At 48.6% G+C, this 22,247-nt stretch overlaps 1 protein-coding gene across 5 annotated transcripts in view; it reads right to left on the bottom strand.

Annotated features, from left to right (window-relative positions):
• The window catches only part of BAHCC1 (BAH domain and coiled-coil containing 1), a 557,942-nt gene that overhangs the window by 11,994 nt on the left and 523,701 nt on the right, over positions 1-22,247 (bottom strand). For all 5 annotated transcript variants that reach the window (XM_078654224.1, XM_078654223.1, XM_078654225.1 and 2 more), the window contains 4 exons: positions 9,648-9,723; positions 8,247-8,355; positions 1,616-1,735; positions 982-1,155 (listed from right to left, as the gene is read on the bottom strand). In XM_078654224.1, the coding sequence (XP_078510350.1) occupies positions 982-1,155; positions 1,616-1,735; positions 8,247-8,355; positions 9,648-9,723 (479 nt within the window). The remainder of the gene's footprint in view (positions 1-981; positions 1,156-1,615; positions 1,736-8,246; positions 8,356-9,647; positions 9,724-22,247) is intronic.

Genomic DNA, 22,247 nt, shown 5'->3' with positions numbered 1-22,247 from the left:
CCTAAATCCATTGTTTGTATTACAGGCATTGGTGCAACAGCAAATAGGCCATCAGGAGAACCCCAAAGATCCCCACCACCTTTTGAATGTGTCTCTTGGCCCCATTTCCAGAGAAATGCAGAGCTGCTGTTTCAAGCCTGTCACTCCGTCTTTCACTGATGCACTCTCACTAGCACCGTTGCTGTCACTCTCACTAGCATTGTTGCTATCACCCTCACTAGGACTGGTGCTATCAGAATGTGTACCTGCACTAGGGAGGGAGGGTGAAGTAGTGTGGCTCACTGGTTAGAGGCGGCAGACCCGAGAGCAGAGGACGGCCCGGGACCAGGGTTCGATTCCTGGCGCGGCAGGTTTCTGGACCAGGGTCAGTGGACTCGATAATTCTCTCGCCTCGGTGCCCACTCTGATCAGCGATCACACTCGGCAACTCTGGGCATTAGCTTGCCTCATCTTCACTAACGGCCCCACCAGACCGCCGGGGATGCCTGGTCTCACCCTGGAGATACCCATTAAGGGACCATCTCTCAGGGAAGCCAGGAAGGGTTTCGCAGCGGTCGAAGCGCCTTGGGACCCTACGGGTAAGTAGTGCGCTATATAAATGCCTATACATACATACATACATACAGGGTGCATTGTTTCCAGAATCAGATGCATGGTCTCTACACTGGGTGCGCGCAATAAGGGTGTGCTCTGGGGCTCAGAGGGACAGTGCTGCAGATATGTAATATGTGAAGAGGATCTAGGGGTATCCCAATGAACCCCCACAGGATGAAATACAACAGCGGTTTTCCCCCAAGATGCCATCTGATCAGTCCTTAGCTTGCTTGAAATCTTAAGATAATAAAAACAGCTAGAAAATGCCAAGACCATAAAGTGCTGCAAAAAATCAGAAATTTGTAACGGTGGCCTCCACACATGGCGTCGGTTGGTTACTGACCCCCCGTTTCTGTGAGTCCATTACAATATGAAGTGACTACGTACCAGGCCTTTCCTTGATCGCCACCTTCTTGGGTGTGGCCTTGGGTTGTTCGGGAGCTTCTCTTCCTTCGGGTACCTGGCTCTCGGGGCCCTCACTGGTAGATGGAAGAAAGCCAGAGGACCTCTTCGTTCGGCGGGAGCCGGCAGCCACTAAGAGTGCAGGTGAGGGTTCTGTGCCTGTAAGTAGCGCACCAGAGACAGAAGTTACATTTCGTAGCCCCTAGAGGCAATTGGGTTACTAGAGAGTGGCCATGATCTTACATGCATGCACTTCGGTGGAGTCTCACAGTATATTTCAACATGATCTTTCATCCATGCACTTCGGTGGAGTCTCACAGCATATCTCAGGCCCCCTCCCCATAGCTGCTGTCTGATCTTCCACATCTTTAAGGTCTCACTCGTTCCCAGTGTAGCTGGTCTTGCTGGTTTCAAAGGCATGTTTCCTTTCCTCCTGTCCTTTAACTGGAGCCTCGCTCCTTTCCAACACCCCTGCCCTCCCAATCACGGGCACACGCTCCTTCCTCACCGGATTCACACTCATCCCCCTACCCTGCTAGTCTCCCTGCAGGGTTCCATGATCCCGTGAGTCTCCCCTGCTCAGGGTCTGCCCCCCTCCCTCACGCTGCGCGGGACTCACATTTGATGGTGTAATCGGCCGGCAGCAGGCGGATGTTGGGCAGCGAGATTCTCCCCGTGTCACCGTCGTCGAACGCCACCACCACGGAGTTGGCCTCTTCGTCCTCCTCGCTGGAAGAGCCTGGTTGAGAAAAGAAAGGAGACTGGGTGAAACAAGAGGCCACAAATTAATTTCAGAGTAAACAGGGGAGGTTTTATATAGAATCTTGCGGGGTTCAGAAGCGAGTCTTGCCGCAGCCAGCTAGGGGGGCAGGAGAGATCCTTGCATACGCCTGAAGGGTGACAAGAGCAGAGGCTTGCCACAACTCTGCCTCCTGGGGGGCTGCAGGGCTCTCGACACTCTGAGGAGGCCGCTCGCGCTGACAGGGAGCACGAGCGCGTGGCGAGGCCACGCAGCACAGCTGGACGGAGGGCGCGTGACCTCGGGCCCCGCGCGCGCCGCGCCCCACGTGGGCTGCCACGGCTCGTGGCGGCCTGCCACGGCTGCCTCCGCCAGCCGGAGCCCGTCAGACTAATGGAGCCTGCGATCAAACAGGAGTGTTTGCCCAGCGACCGAGGAGGCCAGATCTCATCAGCCGGTAATTAGACAATACGCCGCGTTCCGCTTACAGGGCAGAATGGCTTCACTTCCTCCGACGAGGCAAATGTGCCGCTAATCAGAAGATACCGAGCCAAAGCAAACAGTCGTGACACGCCGCAGGCCATATTTAACAGTCATGGTTGGCAGGCTCTGGCCCTGCCTCGGACGCGCTTCTAAGCGCCCCTAGCGCCTCTCTTCCGTAGGAGAAAGGCATCCCGTATGTTCACACCTTCCTGGACACCTGTAGTACAATCTAGGATGAAAAAGCCACTACACTGGGCGCTATTGCGACAACTCTCCTTCAAATACCCAAATGTACCTGCGTGTGTATTTCAGTCATTCGACCTTTCCATTGGTTTAAACTCAGTGTTGGACTGGCTTGTCGTGCACCCCGGCACTATAAAAGGGTCGGATTGAAGGGTCGGTTTATGGAACCTTTTGGGTGCCGCCACGACCCAGGGGCCAATAAGGGGCCCACACGTCGGCCCTTTTGAAGCAGGCCATCTACAAACGCCAGAGTGCCCGTCAAGCCGGTTCAGCTTTGCTTAGAGCAAGGAGAGGACGGGGCTTGAATGCAGGGCTTTAACTAGGTCCCAAACCGGCAGTGATTAAAAACGGACTTTCAAACGTGTCATTACTATTTACTGCCTATATTTCCCAAACCCATCACAGCGCTAATACAAACACATACATCAAGAGCCACACACTGGACTTCAAGAACAATCAGAAACAAAAGAACAGACAAAAGAGAAAACAACCGAGAGGCGACATTAAAGCCGGCAATGATTGGAACCAGGAGAGGGGCGGCCTTTATAAAACATGACGGACGGCTCTTGGCGCAGTGTATGACGGATCCCAGCACAGTGCCATCCGGGGCCTGCTCCGGATTAAACCAGGAGACGGACTAGTCCCTTTTCTGGCATAGCTGAGCTCTGATCTGCGGCCAGAGAGGGAGCGCATGCGCGTCAACACACAAGGCGCCTGGCAACAAACATAAAACACAAAATAATCCTCCACACGGCGCTTGCACATGTGTCGTCTTCCTTAGATGTGAACTGAGAAACGGAAGGATATTTTCTTGAACGCCAGCATTGCCTTGGCACAGATTGGCAGGGCAGCCACGCCACTTTCACTACAGTGTGCATTACCTCTTTCGCCAGTTCTTCGTTCCAGTCCTTACTGACGGAGGAGAGCCATCTCTTCCGGGAGACTGTTGTGCTATTTCTTCTTCATAACAGAAAATAAAGCACTTGCATAACAGCACATGTATAAAAGATTTGGCCACCTTGAAGACAGCCTGTTTATTTTCTCTGACCAAACGATTATAGTGTATTTGGAGATTTACTACTGGCTCTCAGCTTCAACCAATGGCATGTGCTGAGTGTAAGGAGAATAGTTGCTAAATATTCGTGCTTGGGGAAGTTCTTTGCTCACTTTTGGTGGTAACAATATGGAGAGCAAGACAGCAGCTCGAGGGAAGTATGGTAGAAGAGACGGAGAGATGCACACCAAGGCATTCTACCTCTAGCCGTTAACCTGGGCAGGTGCACCGCGCTGGATCAGAGAGGAGGCTGGGGCTAAAGTCTTGGCGGCAGCAAGACACAGACACAAGCTTAAGCATTACCCCAGAAGAGATTCTTCATCTTACCATCCCTCCGCCTCAGAGGTAGCTGGTACCTCCTGGAAAGGGAGATATAGGCGAAGGGTGAACAGGCCTTACTGCATTTACAAGAGAATTTGCGTTTCCCTCCAGCAGAAGCTGACAAAGAGAATTTCTTTACGCTTTTCCACAAGGTGAGCAACCCTCCGGATGGGCTCTTCCACCTCAAGATTGTACTAAGGGAGAGGTGTGGCGCCGCGGCCAGGGCGACTGACGCTGGAATCTGGGGATCAGGGTTCGATCCCCGGCTCCGACGGCAGGTTAGCCCAGCACCATGTGACTCTGGGCAATAGCTTGCTTAATCTTCCTGACGGCCCCCAGCGCCTAGAGACCCTTACGGGTGATTGTGCGCTTTACAAATGTGGATTATTATTATTATTAATATTACTTGCAAGGGACTGGTGGGATTTAGGTCACTTGCTGGTACCTAGATTCGCGAAAAACGTGTGTGCTGGAGGCTCCAGACTCAGTCCACCTTCATGCAGTTTCAGTGGATTCGTATATTGGTGACAATAGCTGGGCAGACTATTGGAAATTTGGAAGACTGCACTCCACCAGATGCTGTAGGGAAGAACAAATGTAGCCCTAGTGATGGCATATGGAGGCTTGGACTTGGCTGAAGACAAGCACTCACAGTGCTTACTCAAGTGAAATGTTTTTTAACCCCTTCCATGCTGATGACGGCCCCCAGCCGTCATGCATCACGGTGGGCGTGTGCTGATGACGCCTGGGGGCTTTCATGAACCCGCCCACTCATTAAAACGGCCGCACAGGTGCAGCATCGCGGCCGCGCCCAAGGGGTTAAAGGCTTTGATACACTGGAAGCAGGCATCGGAATGGTGAGGCCTATATTGGCTAATTCACAGCAGCAAGCAAGGTGCCCGTAAGATACCGCCTCTGACTGGCTCACAGCTATTGCCCGGCAACAGGAGGCACATCAAGTTCGGCCACGAGGCCCCCCACCTTGGGCTGAATTATGCCCTGGGGACCACCACCTCTCAGCGGATTAATTTTAATAAGGCAGGGGGGGCAGCTCACAATCTCCCAGCCCTGGGGACCGTCACCCCCTCCCCAGGGCCATCTCCTGCTATGTCCTGGGGTGCCCACCTCCAGGACATAGCTATTTGCTTTAGCTTGGCAGGAGCTCACACACCCACTCAGAGACACACTTAAACACTAATGCTCCCACCCACAGAACCACTGAAGCACTGAGGCACACACTCCCACTCACAAATCCACTAAGACACTTATGTAACCACTCAGACCCACTCAGAGACTCTTGCATGCTCTCAAAGACCCACTCAGACACTCACCCACCCACTCGCAGACCCACTCAGATACCCATGTTCCCATTTTGAGACCCACTCAGAACTCGTGCAACCACTTATTTATTTATTTAATTTATTTAAAATATTTATAAAGCGCGACTGTCACCTGGCAGGTATCCTGGCGCTGTTGGCTACTCCTAAAGGTTCTTAGACGGGAGTTAAACAATGGTTAGGGATTTAAAGGGACGGGGGAAAGAGCCAGGTTTTAATTCGTTTTCTGAAGGGAAGGAGATGGGGGATTTGGCGAATATCGACAGGCAGACTGTTCCACAACTTGGCAGCAGCTACTCTGAACGATCTTCCCCCAGTCCTGGCCTTCTTACATCTGGGCACTTTCACAAGGCAGGCAGTTGTCGACCTAAGTGTTCTGGTGGGAGTATACCACGAGAACAGACGTTGGAGAGGCCTGGGTCCGGCACCGTGTAGTGCCTTAAAGACCAGGCAGAGGGCTTTAAAGGCAATGCGTTGCTTCAGCGGCAGCCAGTGCAGCTCGGCCAGTGCTGCAGTGGCCGAGGATCTCCTGGTCCAGCCAAGGGCCAGTTTGGCTGCTGCCGACTGAACCACTCACAGATCCACTCAGTCACACACCCACTCACAGACCGACTCAGAGACACACCTGGGCACTCATGCACCCCCTCACTTACTCACCCACTCAGACTCATCCATCCTCTCACAGACCTTCAAAGACATTCATGCACCCACTCACAGACCCAGTCAGAGACGCACTCACCAACTTAGAGACCGACTCAGACACTCGTGCATCCAGTCACAGATGCACTCAGAGACTCATGCACTCGCGTACCTACTCAGAGACTCATGCATTCCCTCACAGCCCCATTCAGTGAATCATGTACTCACTCACAGACCCACTTAGACACTCAAGCACCTATTCATAGACAGACTCAGACATTCACACACCCACTGAGACCCACTCACAGACTCACTGAGACACTCATGCACTCACTCACACATTAACTGTCAAAGGTTAGTGGTTACATTTTGGAAATAAAATGTAAACAGCCATAGAAATTCACTTAAAAAACCAAAGGGTACAGAGACATTATAGTTAGGAAATAGAATTAAAAGGAGGTCTAGGTGCTCCGGACCTGGACCTATATAAAGAGGGCGGCGCAGGGGGTCCATGCTTATTATTGGTTGCATGGTTCTCCGGAAGTTCCTCATATTCAGATTGAGAGGGTGGCTGCGGAGCCACTCCTGTTACCTGCTATGTTATTTACTCCAACATATCGCAGGACAGGGATCCTAGACTCCATAATTCAACCAGACATGCGTGGCAGCACTTGCTGAAACTGCAAGCGGTGCAATACTAACTTCATCGCTCGCCTCTTTGGAGTGGTGCCGCTGGCTGTCCCCGTGCACAGACAGAGGGGTGACGAGGGCGCTCAGCTCCATAGCAGTAATAACAATCGTAGATTTGTTTACTGAGGGGAAAGCAAAGACATGGGAAGAACTGGAGAAACCGGACCAACAGATAACGCTTTTGCACAAATTCCAATTCCACAGAACGAGACAGGCGCTGGCGGGACTATTGGTCAATGATTTGGAGGAGCCACCGGAGGTTGTGCCACTCACTTCTGTGATAAAAGCTTCCGCTCCAACCCAAATTTTGTCAAAACTATACAAATTAGCACTGGGGTACTGGGAAAACCTTTACACCTAGGCTAGATTTGCGTGGCAAACTGATTTGAATCAAGAATTGGATGATGCGACCTGGCGGTACTACTGCGAAAACACTAAGCGAATTTCGTTGAATGGGAGGCATAGGCTCATTCACTTTAAATTTTTATGTGTATTGGCGTTAGCCTGGCGGATTTCCTGCACTTAGCTTGGCTATGTCCTGGGATTGCTAGTTTTTGGACCAGCGTATTCCACAAGATAGGTGGCATAAGAGGCATACAACTAGCACCAGATCCCTTGCTCGCTTTACTGCGGTACTCAAAGCTGTTGCCAAAGTCAATCCAACTGTTAGTTGACATGAGTATGTTAATTGCTAGGTGCAGAGTAGCGATATGTTGGTCAGAAGGCCCGACTTCAACTACTGCGGACTGGAACATGGATATGCTATATTGCAGCACGCAGACAGAAGATTATAGTGAACTACTCTCACCACGCGGTCGTCCTAAAAACTTTTGGGCATTGTACAGAACGTATCTAACGACCAAAGACAGTAAAGCTGTAGTGTCAGGCCCTGCCAGGCGAGATGAGGAGGGGGGAGCATGCCCAGTGACTCTGCAGACCCACCGGTTAAGATGCTGGGGGTCGAGCTGACAGACTGCTTGAGGTCATGGGGTTGGCAGGCACAGGAGGCGGTTGGGGACTCTACATTATAATAAGTATGGACTGTGTTGTGAATCAGATTACAAACTTTGTTGTAAACCTTGATAGTCATTGAGGGTAACAGGAAATGTACGGTTTTAGTGGATGAGACGTACTGTGGCATACTTCGCTAAAGATTGAATCTATTTTTTACTTTGTTTTCTTTCTGTATAAGCTGGTCACTATACTATGCGAAATCAGATCTCTGTTATTAAAAAATGCTAATAAAGTCATTTAAAAAAAGGAAATAGAATTAAAAAACCTTAGAAATTCACTGCAAAAAACAAAAGTTACAGGGACGTTATAGTTAGGCTCAGATTTCACTCGTACAAAACCAGTGAAATTCCGCAGTTAAAGTTAGCTGAGCTATAGCTAACTATAACATATGGCCCACAATGCACTGCTTATGACCTCTGTTCAGTAACTGAATATTTCAGTAATCTCTGTTTTGACTTGGAAAGCTTCTAATATTCTCCTTGTTTCTGAGCAGAATGTTTCTTATGTTTCCTATGTGCTGCTTTCATGAACTCCAACAAGGTACCTGCTGGTAAACATGACGTTTCTATACAATTCATGTACTTAAAGGAAACCTACATTTTGAAGGTGCATGGTTCAACATTAAGATCACTTGGATTTCCTTTCCTTCTGGTTTCAGGCTGCCCACAGTCATCGTTTACTAGCTTATCCGCAGTTAGACAGGTGAAAGCAGAGGCAACACCGCACTCACCTCTCACAACATTCCCCGGGTATAGGCAGCGAGACTTCTGGCTCCAGTAGGCACACACCCGGGTGCCCCGTGGGAGAGCTCGGACCGACTGAGGTTTGATGTCAAGCACCTGGGGAGAAGAGAAGGAGCGGGGTAAGTGCTGACTTCTGCACATGATGGCGGAAGTCACTGAATACTGTTACATGTTTCTCAAAAAGCACAATGCCATAGCTTTTGCAGCACATCTCGGAAACATTCTTTAATAGCCATACATTTTGTTGAATTCCTTTTACTCCTCAGTGAAAAAAAAGGGAAGGAGACAGCGAGTGTGTGTGTATATGTGTGCGCGCACTGTCTGCATGTGAATATTTCTTTAGGCACTCTCCGCAATATTAATTTACAGTGGGCCCAGACTACATTACGATGTTCAATCTTTGCTTACTTTTCACGGAAGAGAACAAATTGTACCAAGCATAATGACAGAGGGGAGAAGCCTGGTTTGATACTTTCATTATCAAAATGCTTCGTCATTCTTAGAAAGTAATTGGCTGGTGAGAAGGGGATAATACTGAGACTAGGTATCCCATTAGCCGAAGCCCATAATCCATGGAAATGACGAAGAACGATTAAAGGGGATGACAACTTCTCACCAAAATATTGGGTTTGAAACCCATACACATAATCAAATTGTCATTTTGAGGCATTCTAAGGCCATAAACAACAAGATCCAAATGGGTGATAAGTATATAAGTGTTGAACAATCTAGAAAAACATCTTAGTTATATCTGGCACGTGAAGTTGGTAATGAATGTATTTTGAATTAGATTCCATAAATCTTGTTCTTCAATAAGTGTGTGAGGCCTGTTCTTAGGTTCCCTGGGCAATCACAGGTACTAGGCAACATGATGGTGAAAACTATTGTCCCCAAAAACCCTAGTAAAACAGTGGAAGGAGACGCACTAAAATCTCTAAAGTCTTCAGAATGCAGAAGGCTAGTTCTTTCCATAGCTTTGGTATTAATCTGATGGGGTCTACTGGGAATTGGTAGACAAGTTCTCATGACCATGGCAGAAGGCCAGTTACAGACTCAACTGTATAATCTCAACACAGGAACATTGTGCTCAATGTTGTTAACTGACTGGGGAACACAGGGTACTCTAACCCCCTCCCTCCCCCTACCCCTACCCCCCACTCCACTGGACCCACGTTTCACCTGTTGCAACTATAAACTGGTATTTGTCGTCGGGAGCCACCCCAAACCTCAAGAAATTATCATGTCCCACTGGTAGTAGACTTAGGGTAGCATGGCTGCAACTTTAGCACTAACATACGGAACTCTGGACTTCAACTTCCCTAATGCAACCATCATGCGTGGCCAGCTTTACTTTTTCCCACCATGGAAAAAAATTAAAAAGAACTTACCGCCTCCTGCAGAAGCTGTTCCAGTGAATAGATCCTCTGTCGATTTCCACGTTCCCCCTCGATAACAATGCTGTAACTAAATAGGGTCAAGAAGCATGAAACTGGTCAACTTATTAAAAAAAATTATAAAGACAGCATGACTTCACAAAGACAGATGTTGCTTATGTAGAACAACACTGTGATTAGCTCATCTGCTTGCGACTTTCAAAGGACATATATAAGTTATGAGGGGTAAGGGAGCAGAGTGGCTACTCAAGCACAAAGAAGGGTGCATAATCATTTACGCACATGTCTGGAATACTGTTATGCATGTGCAGAGAGGAAGGGTGAGCTAACTGCTCAGTATACATTGGGGTCATATGCACAGAGAGAAATACCAGCAAACAACTCTCTTCCTGGTGGGAATACAGTTATAATTGATTGTGGAAGGGTGTAAAGTTATGTAAGCACAGAGCAAACAGAGAAGTGCACATCTCTATATGCAACAGATGGTGTGGTCAGATGTGCACACAGAGGAAGAATGAGTTGGGTGAGAGGTTATACATTCTCAGAAAGGAAGGGTAAGCAAGTGTCTCCCTCTCTTTTGACCTTGATCATTTGTAAATCACTCCGATACCTGCTTGGGTCATGTTCCCGCTATACAAAAATGATATCAATAAATAAATAAGTAGATCCGTACCCCAGTAGGGTAGTTCGGCATTCACAGGGGAGGGCAAGATTGAGGTTCCTTACAAGGTAGAAGCATGGTTACATGTTTGAAGAGAGAAAGGGCAAGTATACACCTCTATAAATGTTAAAAGAATAATTAGGCATGTATGGAAGGTGAGTTTGAGCAAACAGATTCTTACCAGTTGAGAAATTTTTAGGACTGCATAGACAGTAAGGAGTGAGGGACTAAATGGCTTACTTACCACTAGGAGCAGTTTTGCAGCTTGAAGATGTTTCTAGCTTCACCTACGACCCACCCTCCTCCCCAGAAATGGGAGATAACACAAGCAGGATCAGACAGTAACCACACCAGAAAGGAAAGAGATAAAGAATCCAAAGATGGCAGCTATGCACAGAAACATCCAGGGCGCCATCTGAGGTCACACAAGGGATGGACATACCACCAAATGTTCTGGACCCAACCACTAGTTGGCAGAATAATGCACAGCATGTAAATCCAGGAAACTCTTCAAGCTGCAAAACTACTCCTACTGGTAATCCTTTTCTGGATTCACATGCTGTGCATTAGATTACATAGCGGATATCCCTTCTTATGGGCTGGTTGGGATGAAATAAGGAAGCATTAGCAAACAGGTGTTGTAGTACCTTTTGTCCCACCTGTGCTTCTTTGTTCATTTGGATGTGCACACAATAATGCTTTGCAAAGGTGTGTGTGTGTGTTGGGGCCCATGTTGCTGCTGTGTAGATTGCATCCATTGTCCATTTCTCAGGAAGGCACGTGTTGTACCCTTCTTCTGTATTGAATTGGCTCTTGGACGTGTGGGTAGTGTAATTCTTGCCTTGGAATAGCAAGTTGTATTGTTTCTACAATCCATCTCGAAATTGTCCCCTTGGTCGCAGGAAAACCCTTGGTTGCTATTGCGAAGGAGCCAAACAACTGGTTTCCCTTACGAAACCTTTTAGTTTCTTCCAGGTAGTACATTATGGCCCTCCTTACATCCAATGTGTGTGGAGCTCTTTCGGTCGTGTTTTAGGGTTTCGAAGAAAACGAATAGTTTCTTACCTGTCGGTGTAGTTTTGCAGCTTGAAGATCTTTCTGGATTCACTATGCTGTGCATATTCCGCAATCTGGTGGTTGGGTCCGGATTCGTAGTCTTTTTTCTCTTTTTTTTTGTAGCCCAGGTGGGCGTCGACGTCCCACCATTTGGTGTCCCTTCGGTGACGTCGGCGTGCTTCCGGCGGAAGCTACCACCCTTGGGCGCCATCTTCGGATTCTTCTTTCTGTCTCTTTTTTCTTGTTTGTCTTTGTAGTGAATCCATGGCTATGTTTGTTAATCGTTTTTTCAACGTAATTCTTTTCACATACCTTTTCACGTATCTTCTAAGTTTCAACTTTCCTACTTTCTGTGTGTTTCCACCTTCTTCGCCAGCCTCATCTTTCTGGCGGAGGTGGGTGGGTTCGCTAGTGAATCCAGAAAGATCTTCAAGCTGCAAAACTACACCGACAGGTAAGAAACTATTCGTTTTGCAGTGTGAATCTTTCTGGATTCACTATGCTGTGCATAGATTTTGTAGCGGTTTTCCTCACTTTTGTGGCAGTTGGGTGGAAGATGAGCGTTGGTTGTTGAATATATGTTGAAGCACTTTCTGTCCTACTTCTTTGTTCATCTGTACATCCACGCAATAGTGTTTAGTGAAAGTGTGCACTGAAGCCCATGTTGCCGCCAGGCATATGTCCTGGATTGGTGTGTTGGCCAGAAAAGCAATTGTTGCTCCTTTCTTCCTTGTGGAGTGGGCCTGTGCCCCTCCGGTTAGCTCCTGGCCAGCTTGTTTGTGGCAGAATTGTATTGTCTGTGCGATCCATCGCGCTATGGTGTTTTTAGTCACTGGTTTGCCCATGTAACTGTTTGCGAAGGATACGAAGAACTGTTTTGTTTTCCTGTGTTCCTTCGTTCTTTCAATGTAGTGCATCACAGCCCTTCTAGCGTCTAGGGTGTGGAGTGACCTCTCTGCGCTTGTAGTGGGGTTTTGGAAGAAGCTAGGTATCTGAATACTCTGATTCATGTGGAACCTTGACACCACCTTTGGCATGAAGTGTGGGTCTGTTCTCATCACAACCCTGTCACTGTGTATCTGGATGTAGGGTTCTTGCAGTGTGAGTGCCTGCAGTTCGCTCACCCTCCGTAGCGAGGTGATTGCGACCAGAAAGGACGTCTTCATTGTTAACATTTGCAGCGATGCTTTGTGGATGGGTTCGAAAGGTGCTTTCATGAGCTCCGTCAGTACCACATTTAAGTTCCATGCCGGTGGCGGCATTCTTTTTGGCGGGGCTATTCTTTTAGCTCCTTCCAGGAATCTTTTTACGACTTGGGATGTGAAAAAGCTTCTCCCTGTTTCTCCTCTTGTGTATGCCACAATCGCTGCCAGGTGCACCCTCAGCGAGGATGAGCTTAGCTTAGCCTTAATTAGGTGCGTGAGGTACCTTAGCAACGTGGATTCCTTGGTCAGTTTCCTTTGGAGCTGCTTCTTGCAACACCATTGAGTGAATCTTTTCCACTTTTCCCCATAGCACTTGTGTGAGCTGGGCCTTCTTGCCTCTCGCAGTACCCGCAGGGTGCTCTCTGGTAGTTTTAGGTGTGCGAATTCTAAGTCCTCAGGAGCCAGGCTGAGAGGTTGAGGCTCTCTGGCACTGGGTGTAGGATTTCTCCGTTTTCCATGGAGAGTAGGTCTCTTCTTTTTGAGAACTTGTGTGGTGGCCCCTGCGCCATCTCCATTATCTGCGAAAACCAGGTCTGTCTGGCCCATTGTGGTGCCACAAGGATGAGCGTCATGTTGCTCTTCATGCATTTGTTGAGAACCCTCGGGATCAGTGGTATCGGGGGAAAAGCGTAGGCAAATGTTTTCGACCAGCTTATCCATAGGGCATTCCCCTGGGACAGTGCCTCTGGTTGCCTGGATGCAAAGTACTGGCATTTTGCATTCCGGTGTGTTGCAAATAGGTCTATTGTTGGCGTGCCCCATTTCCTGAATAGTCTCTCTGTTTCCTGAGTATTGAGTTCCCACTCGTGGGACGCTGAAGTCTGCCTGCTGAGCCAATCTGCTTCCACATTGTCCTTCCCTGGCAGGTGTATGGCTAGCAGGTCTATTTTTAGTGGTATAGCCCATTTCCAGATCTCCTGTGCCAGGTTTGACAGAGGGAACGACTGAGTTACCCCCTGTTTGTTTATGTAAAACATTGTTGTGGTGTTGTCCGTTTGTATTAGCACCTTCTGGTTGTACAGGTGCTTCTGGAAAGCCTTGAGGGCTAGCAACACAGTTTTCAGTTCCAGGTAGTTGATGTGCCTGACTGCATCGAGGGGAGAGGTGTGGCGCCGCGGCCAGGGCGACTGACGCTGGAATCTGGGGATCAGGATTCGATCCCCGGCTCCGGCGGCAGGTTAGCCCAGCACCATGTGACTCTGGGCAATAGCTTGCTTAATCTTCCCGACGGCCCCCAGCGCCTAGAGACCCTTACGGGTGATTGTGCGCTTTACAAATGTGGATTATTATTATTATTATCTGTAGGGCTCCACAGACCCCTCACTCTGAGCCTGTTCATGTGTGCGCCCCACCCCTTCTGGGATGCGTCTGTGGTGATGGTCACTGTTGGGTCCGGTGGTGTTAGAGGTTTTCCTTCTGTTATTCTCTCCCTGGTCCAACACCTTATCTCCTCCTGCACCCTGTGCGTTACAACCACTAGATCCTCCCAACTTCCTGTAGCTTGTGACCATTGCTGTTGTAGCCACTCTTGGAGTGGTCTCATCTGTAGGCGTACATTGGGGACCAAGTGTATGCATGATGCCATCATCCCCAAGATCTTGCTCACAGTCCTCACTGTCAGAGATCGCCCCTTCTGGTAGTGACGTTTCTCGCTCAGTAGGCTGAGCGTTCTCTTTTCGCTCGGTAAGACTCTGCATCAGACGGTGTCGATCTGGGCTCCTAGGAAGATCTTCACTTGCTCTGGTTCTATTGAGCATTTTCCCCAGTGTATGGAGAAACCCAGGCTTGCTAGTGTTCTTGTCACCTGTTCTGCATGCTCTTTGCATGTCCTGTAAGAGCTTGCCTTTACCAGTCAGTCGTCGAGGTAGGGGTATACGTGTCTCCCCTCTCTTCTTAGGTGTGCGGCCACTGCCGCGAGGCATTTGGTGAACACCCTTGGTGCGGACTTTAGGCCGAAAGCAAGGGTCGTGAATTGGTAGTGATCCTCGTTTACTGTGAACCTTAGCATGTGCTTGTGCTGCCTGTTCATGGGGATGTGCAGGTACGCGTTTTTGAGGTCTATGGTGGACAAGAAGTCCCCTGCCTTTATCTGTGGGATTACCTCTTGTAGGGACGTCATTTTGAATTTTTGAGTTTTACGTATTTGTTTAGGAACCGTAGGTCCAGGATGGGTCTTAGACTTTCGTCCACTTTTGGCACTAGGAAGTAGTTCGAGTACACTCCCTTGTTTCGTTCTTTGAAAGGGACTCGTTCGATGGCCACTTTGAGGAGGAGTTCTTTGGCTTCCTCTTGAAGTAGTTGCAGCTCTCTTCCCGAGTGCTGTCTTTTCTTTGGTTTTCTGTTTGGTGGCCTCTTTTCCAACTCTATGCAGTATCCGAACTGCATAATATTGAGTATCCACTTGTCTGTTGTTATTTTTCTCCACTCCTGGAGAAAAAATCTCAATCTTCCTCCTACCGGCGTTACATGTTCCTTTGTGTCTTGTCCATGTAGCCCTCTCCTCTTTGTTTTTCCGTGCTCCTCCCCCGGAGGGTTTGGGTGGTGGAGCACCTTCTCCCGTGTGAAGTCACTTAGAGGGTGGTTGTTCACCGCCTCTCCTTCTCTGGCCCCGTCCATTTCCTCTTGACCGAAAGGACTGGCCCCTGCTTTGGTAGTTCCAGCCTTGCCTCTGCTGGCCCTGGTGGCCTTGGTTGTCACTCTGTTGCCCCTGGTTAAAACTCTGGTGAGAATCTCCTCGCTGACTTCCACCTCTGCCGTTCGGCCTCCGCGTAGGGGTGCCTCTTCTCATCCCCCTGAACTGCAGGGCCCACATGGACCTTGCTGTCTCGTTGTCCTTCTTCAATTGGGTGAGCTTCTCATCCACTGGGGCTCCGAACAGTGATTCCCCGTTGAAGGGTGTGTTCAGGATGTTGTTCTGGACCTCAGCCTTGAAGCCTGAGATCCTGAGCCAGGCTTGCCTTCTCTCAGTGATGCCTATAGCCATCAGTCTGCTGGATGTTTCTGCCCCATCCAAGGCTGTCTTCAGGCATGAATTGGCGATGCTCTTCCCCTCTTCCACAAGGTGTGATGCCCTCTCACGGTATTGTTCCGGGAGGTGCTTGAGCAACTGTCCCATCTCATCCCAGTGCTGGTATTGATGTCTATTCAGGAGTGCGTTGGAGTTCGCCATCCGCCAGTGTGCTGCGGCGTTCCTCTCAATTTTCCTGCCAGTTAGATCCATCCTCCTGCTTTCTTTGTCAGGTGGGGGTCCAGACGTTGTTGGGACGTTTGCCCTTTTCCTGGCCGTTGCAGCTATTATAGAATCTGCTGTGACGGATCCCTTGATGTAAGCTGGGTCTTGGGAGGAGAATTTGTATTTTTTCTCCGTCCTCGGCGTTACTGATCTGCACGTCGCCGGATCCTTGAAGGCTTCCTTCCCCTGGTCTGTGATACTCTTGAGCATGGGCAGGAACTGACTTCTTATCTGTATGGGGAGCAATGTCTCGAGCAGGAAGTCTGCTTCTGGCTTCTCCTCCTCCATCTTAACACCATAAGCTGCTGCCGCCTTTCTGACCACCTCATTGTATGCCCCAATGTCATCCGGTGGTGAAGGCCTCGAGGGGTATGTTTCTACCGCCTCCTCTGGGTTTTCGGCCGGTAAACATCGTTTACCACGAAGTTTTTACAACACGGTACCTTTAGCACGCATCCCTTACAACGCAAGTCGTTTCCACGACTTGCGCTGGAGGGCGCTAAAGGATTAAAAATAGTAAATTTACTATCCAAACACCTTCCCTAGGGTCCACGGGGACTGGTGTTAGAATAGTAAATTATACTATTCGAAATCCGCGCCCCCCAACGCAAGTCGTGGTAACGACTTGCGTTGTAAGGGATGCGTGGTAAAGGGATGAGTTGTGACGGTACGCGTTGTACCGTCATACATCCTTTTCGGCCTCGATGTCCTGCCATTCCTGGTCTTGGGCCGTCGAGGAACCCGAGCCGTAGCTTGACTGCTGCTCCCCGTAATCCCCTTCTGTGTAGTAGAGGTCTTCCTCTTCTTCGTGCTCCGAAGGTTCCGGAGTTTTCGGCGGCTCTTCGACGTCGAATTCCTCGAGCTCCTGTACCACAGCGACGCTCGATGTCGGCTTCGAGGGGATCTTGTAACTCCTAATTTTTTCATCGAAATCCTTCTTTCTCTGAAGGATGTTCTCCATTTCGGCCTCGAGCCTCTTCCTCTTTCTCTGCATCTCTGCGGCCTGCTCGTCGTCGAGCGTTTCGGCCGCCCTTTTCGGCGGCGCCGTCGACGTCGAAGCCTTCTTCGGCTCCCTTTCTTTCGACGTCGAAGTCGAAGGCCCTTTTTCGGGGGCCTGCTTCGATGACCTTTGCTTTTCGCTGGTCTTCGGCCTCCGGGAGTCCTTCTCGGAGGATCCGCTGGGCTCTTTTTCGGAGGATGCAGCTTCGGTCGTCGATTTGTTCGGCGCCGGTGCTCCTTTCGAGGCTCTGGGCTCAGACTTTCGAGAGTCTGCCTCTGGTTTTCGAGGCCCTGTGGGAGTTTTCGGGGTCGTAGACTCTCCTACCTTATCAGGCGTTTTCTTATCGGTCTCAGCGACCGTGAAGTCATCTGGGCCCTCGGCGATGTTGTCCTTGTCATCTGTGGAGAGGCCAAGTTCGTAAAGCGTCGGGGCTTGGCCCTTGCCCTGCATTGTGTGGTGAGCCGTCCTCTGTCTTTCTCGAACTCGGAGTGTCTTCGGCTTGAAGACGGAGCAGACGTTGCAGTCTCTACTCTCATGGTCGATAGGCAGGCAGAGGTTGCAGACTGGGTGCTGGTCTTTCTGTGCGAACTTGTGGTGGCAGTTCTTGCAGAATTTAAAGGGCGTCTTGTACATCCCTGCGCTCAAGGGGCCGTCTGTGTGCGCATTCCTCCAAGGAAGTCGAAGATTTCGAACTTCTCTCCTTTCTTCGTCGTCTCTTCTCTAAAGGTCCTCTTCTCCCGATCTTCTCAGGTCTTCTCTGTTGAAGATTTGCTATATTTTCTCCTTTCCTCCTCCAAAAACTTCTGGAGCTTCACGCAACGATCCAGACCCAACGACGGAAAAAATAATCTGAAGATGGCGCCCAAGGGTGGTAGCTTCCGCCGGAAGCACGCCGACGTCACCGAAGGGACACCAAATGGTGGGACGTCGACGCCCACCTGGGCTACAAAAAAAAAGAGAAAAAAGACTACGAATCCGGACCCAACCACCAGATTGCGGAATATGCACAGCATAGTGACTCCAGAAAGATTCACGCTGCAAAACTGGTCGCTGTATACTTGGGTTAACTTGAAAACGGGTTACCACTTTTGGCAGGAACTGTGGGTTAGTTCTGAGAACCACCTTGTCTTTGTGTATTTGATGGTATGGTTCCTGTATTGTTAGTGCCTGCAGTTTGCTTACCCTGCGTAGCAATTTGATTGCAATTAGAAACGCTGTCTTGAGCATTAGTGATTTTAGATCTGTCTTGTGCATAGGTTCAAAGGGTGTTGTCATTAAATGCATCAGTACAGTATTCAGGTTCCACAATGGTGCTGGAAATGATCTTGTAGGAGTAACTGTTTTTGCCCCTTCTAGACATCTTTTCATCACTGCATATGTGAAGAAGCTGTTACATGACGTGCCCCTAGTATACCTTTAAGGATGAATGTGCCAGTCCGCTATCTAGCAGATGAGTAAGATACGTTAACACTGTTTCCTGTGTTGTCCTTTCCTCCATATATCTGTTATTTGTGGACCAGTGAATGTATCTTTTCAATTTTGCTGCATAGCATTTGCATGTACTTACTCTCTGTGCCTGAATAAGGATTTACATTGTTCTGGGCAGCAGCTGGATGTGTCCAAACGGTTAGTATTCAGTAGCCAGGCTGCTTGGCTGAGAGTTGCTGGTTCTGGATGGTATACTCTCTCCTCTTACATTGTTAACAGATCTCTGGACATCTCTAGTAGGTCCTAATACCAAGTTTGTCTGGCCCACTGTAGTGCTATGAAAAGTGTTACTCGTCACAGTGTTGGCATTTTGCGTTTTTTGTTGTTGCGAACACATCTACGTCTCGTCTCCCCCAGACTCTGAATGATTTCTCTATTGTCTGATGTTTCAGTTCCCATTCATGGGAGCTGCTTTCTTGCCAGCTTAGTCTGTCCTCCTTTGTGTTTTCCTTTCCTGGCAAGTGGACTGTTTGCAGTGTGATATTCCTTAGTATTGCCTATTGCCATATCTCCTGGGATAGTTTTCTCATGGTGAATTAGTTTGTTCCTCCCTGTTTCTTGAGATAAAACATTGTTGTTCAGATGTCTGTTTGTATTAATACTGTTTGACCTGTGATGCATGTCTGGAATGCCTTCAGGCCTAGGAGAAGAGTTTTTATTTCCAAGTAGATGACATGTTTCAACACCTCTGTGCTGTTCCATTGTCCATGCACCTTCAGGTTGCCTGTTTGTGCTCCCTAACCCTTGTGGGATGCATCTGTTGTGATGAACACTGTTGGAGTTGTTGTCTTGAATGGTCTCCCTAACATCACGTTTTTGGATTTCCACCATTGTGCTTCCATTTAGTACCATTGCTGTGACAACCACTAGATTCTCCCAACTCCGGGTGGATTGTTACCAATTGTTGCAGATCTATTCCTGGGAAGGTCGCATGTGTAATCTTGCGCGTATATTGAGTGGAATGCATGATGCCATCATACCCATTGGTTTTATATGACTATCCTTACTGTCAGAGACTGCCCTGAATAGGTGAACTTGCTCTGTCAGGTGAACTTGCTCTGTCATTGCCTATGCTCGTGGTGTACTTGAATTTCGGGTCACTTCAGGAACACTTTTTCCTGTTCTGGTTGAGGTGACGATTTCTCGTAGTTTATGGAGAAACCCAGTCGTTCTAAGGTGTTGGTCACTGTTTGAATGTCTCTTTGACATTTTTATTTTGATTTCGCCTTTACTAGCCAGTTGTCTAGGAATGGATTTAAGTGTATTGCTTTCCTTAGATATGCTGTGACTACTGCGAGGTACTTTGTAAAGACCCTTGGTGCTGACTTTATTCCGAATGGTAGGATTCTGAATTGGAAGTGTACTTTCTCGAGTACAAACCGTAGATAGTTCTTGTGACCTTGGTTCATGGGTATCTGTAGGTAGGCATCCTTCAAGTATAATGAGGCCATATAGTCCCCCTCTCGTAGGAGCAGAATACTCCTTGAAGTGTTGTCATCCTGAAATGTGTTTGAATTAATTTGTTTATGAACCTAAAGTGCGCTTCCTTGTACATTTTTATTAGCTTATCTTGTTATCCTGTACTATTGCCATACAATGTTCCCTTGTTACCTCTCCCATTTCTTTGAAGCACTCTGATACCTCTCAGGGTCTTGTTCACGCTATACAACATTTTTTAAATAAATAAAAATAAAAATAAATAAAGTGTCCAGGATTGGTCTGAGAGTGAGGTCTTGTTTTGGAATCAGGAAGAAAGGTGAGCAGTTTTCCTTGTTTCTTTCCCTTATTGGTGCCTCTACGATTGCCTTCTTTTGTAAGAGTTCTTTAACCTCTATCCTGAGCTGTATGAGCTTGTTCCCTTGATATCACTTTGTTTTTGGGGAAATTGGTGATGGTTTTCTGAGTAGTTGTATGCAGTGTCCATGGTGTATCATGTTCAAAATCCAATTGTCTGTGGTGAGTTTTCCCACTCATGTGGAAAATCCCCTATCCTGCCTCCCACTAGTGTTTTGTGGAGGATTGCTTTGTTGGGCAAGTCACTTGCCTGTTGCACCGCCACCCTAGGGAGCTTGTCCTCTTTCCCTACCTCTTGCATTAAAGGGCTGCCTTACTGGGTGCTGCTACTGGTGGTATGTGTTCTGCTACGAGTGATGGTATGTGCTGCCTTGTGTTTGCTGCTGCCCTACTGGGAAAAGCGTTCTGGCTGTGGGCCTTTGGTTTGCGCTTCATCCCCTTTTGAATGAGCCTCCCTACTGGACAGCTTCCATCGCCTTGGCTGTTTCGCTGTCCTTTTTGATCTGTTGTAAGGACTCAACGACAGCCTTCAGCGTTGGGGGCTGTCGAAAGTTTTGGTGGGATTTGAAATTCCTGTAAGGAATTGTCAAACTCCTTTCTTCGTTGAAGAAGTGCTACCATTGCTGCTGCAAGTATTTCTTTCTTTCTTTTGGCCTCTTGCGCCATTTCGGCATCAAGCGTTGATGAAGATCTTTTCTTTGGCGTCAACGGCTCAGTCATCTCCAAAGGTTTGACTTTTTCTTTCACGCCCTCTCAATCTGATGGGATTGTTGAGCCTTCTGTGTTTTACAAGCATCAGTATTCCTTGGCTGGGATCCATGGGTTTAATTCGCTCTCAGCTGACATTCGGTCGATGTTTTTTTCAATGCAGAGGCAGCCTTGTGGGAATACTTGTCTGAATATTTAGGCTCAGGGCCTTTCGGCAGTTTTGTTACCTTTAGGTCTTCTTTTCTGTGTCCTTCAGCCATTTCTTTCCCGCCTGCCTCTTTTCAGCGTCAGTCTTGAGGAGTTCAACATCTGATCCTCCTTGTCCTATCTCAGCCTCTTCGATGTTGCTGTCATCTTCGCTGGATAGTCCCAGGTCTTTAAGCAATCTTGGGTTGTGAATGCTGGCCATGGTGGTGTAATGTTCCAGCATCTGTCTTTGCCGTACACTCAAGGTCTTTGGTACAAATGCAGTGCAGGCCTCGCAGTCCTCATCACGGTGGTCCTTTGGGAGACAGAGGGTACATGAACTCTATAGCCATAGATTATTTCTTCCCCAGGATGGAGAACCCCAGGCTTATGAGCGTGCTCGTCACTGTGTGTGCGTGCTGCTTGCATTTCTGGTATGAGTTTGCTTTCACCAGCCAGTCGTCCAGGTAGGGGGTATACGTGTATTCCCTGCCTTCGTAGGTGCGCTGCGAGGCACTTTGTGAAGACCCTTGGTGCTGATTTTAGCCCGAAGGCTAGTGTCGTGAACTGGTAGTGGCTTTCTCCGATGGTGAACCTGAGCATATGCTTGTGCTTTCTGTTCATTGGGATGTGCAGGTAGGCGTCCTTGAGGTCTATCGTGACCATAAAGTCGCCGATCTGCAATTGCGGGAGCACCTCTTGCAGGGAGGCTATTTTGAATGTTTGCGTTCTTATGAATTTGTTCAGGAACCTTAGGTCCAGAATGGGTCTCATTGTCTCGTCTACTTTTGGTACCAGGAAGTACGTTGAGTATATTCCTTTGTTTCTTTCCTTGAAGGGTACCCGTTCTATGGCCTGCTTCCGCAGGAGTTCCTTTGCTTCTTCCTGAAGACACTCTAGCTGCTTGCCTGCTAGTGGTTTTCTTTTTGGTTTTCTGCTTGTTGGCCTCCCCTCCAACTCTATGCAGTATCCGAATTGGATGATGTTGAGGATCCACTTGTCTGATGTGATTTCTCTCCATTCTTGGAGGTAAAATCTTAATCTTCCTCCCACTGGTGTTATGTGGTCGTAGATGTGTAGCTTGTCTTGACCCCTCTGTACGTGCTGCCCCCTTTTCTGCGGGTGGGCACACAGAGTTTTTTGAAGTCACTTAGAGGCGGGCTGCTGTCCCCCTCTTCTATTCTGTCCACGTCCATTTCCTCTCCCTCGAAAGGACTGGCCTCTTTGTTGGTATTGCCAGGACTGCTTCTGCTGACCCTGCTGA

The sequence above is a fragment of the Lissotriton helveticus genome, chromosome 7 (assembly GCF_964261635.1).
Source record: "Lissotriton helveticus chromosome 7, aLisHel1.1, whole genome shotgun sequence".
NCBI classification, from domain to species: domain Eukaryota; kingdom Metazoa; phylum Chordata; class Amphibia; order Caudata; family Salamandridae; genus Lissotriton; species Lissotriton helveticus.
This window is presented reverse-complemented; position numbering and strand designations above follow the sequence as displayed.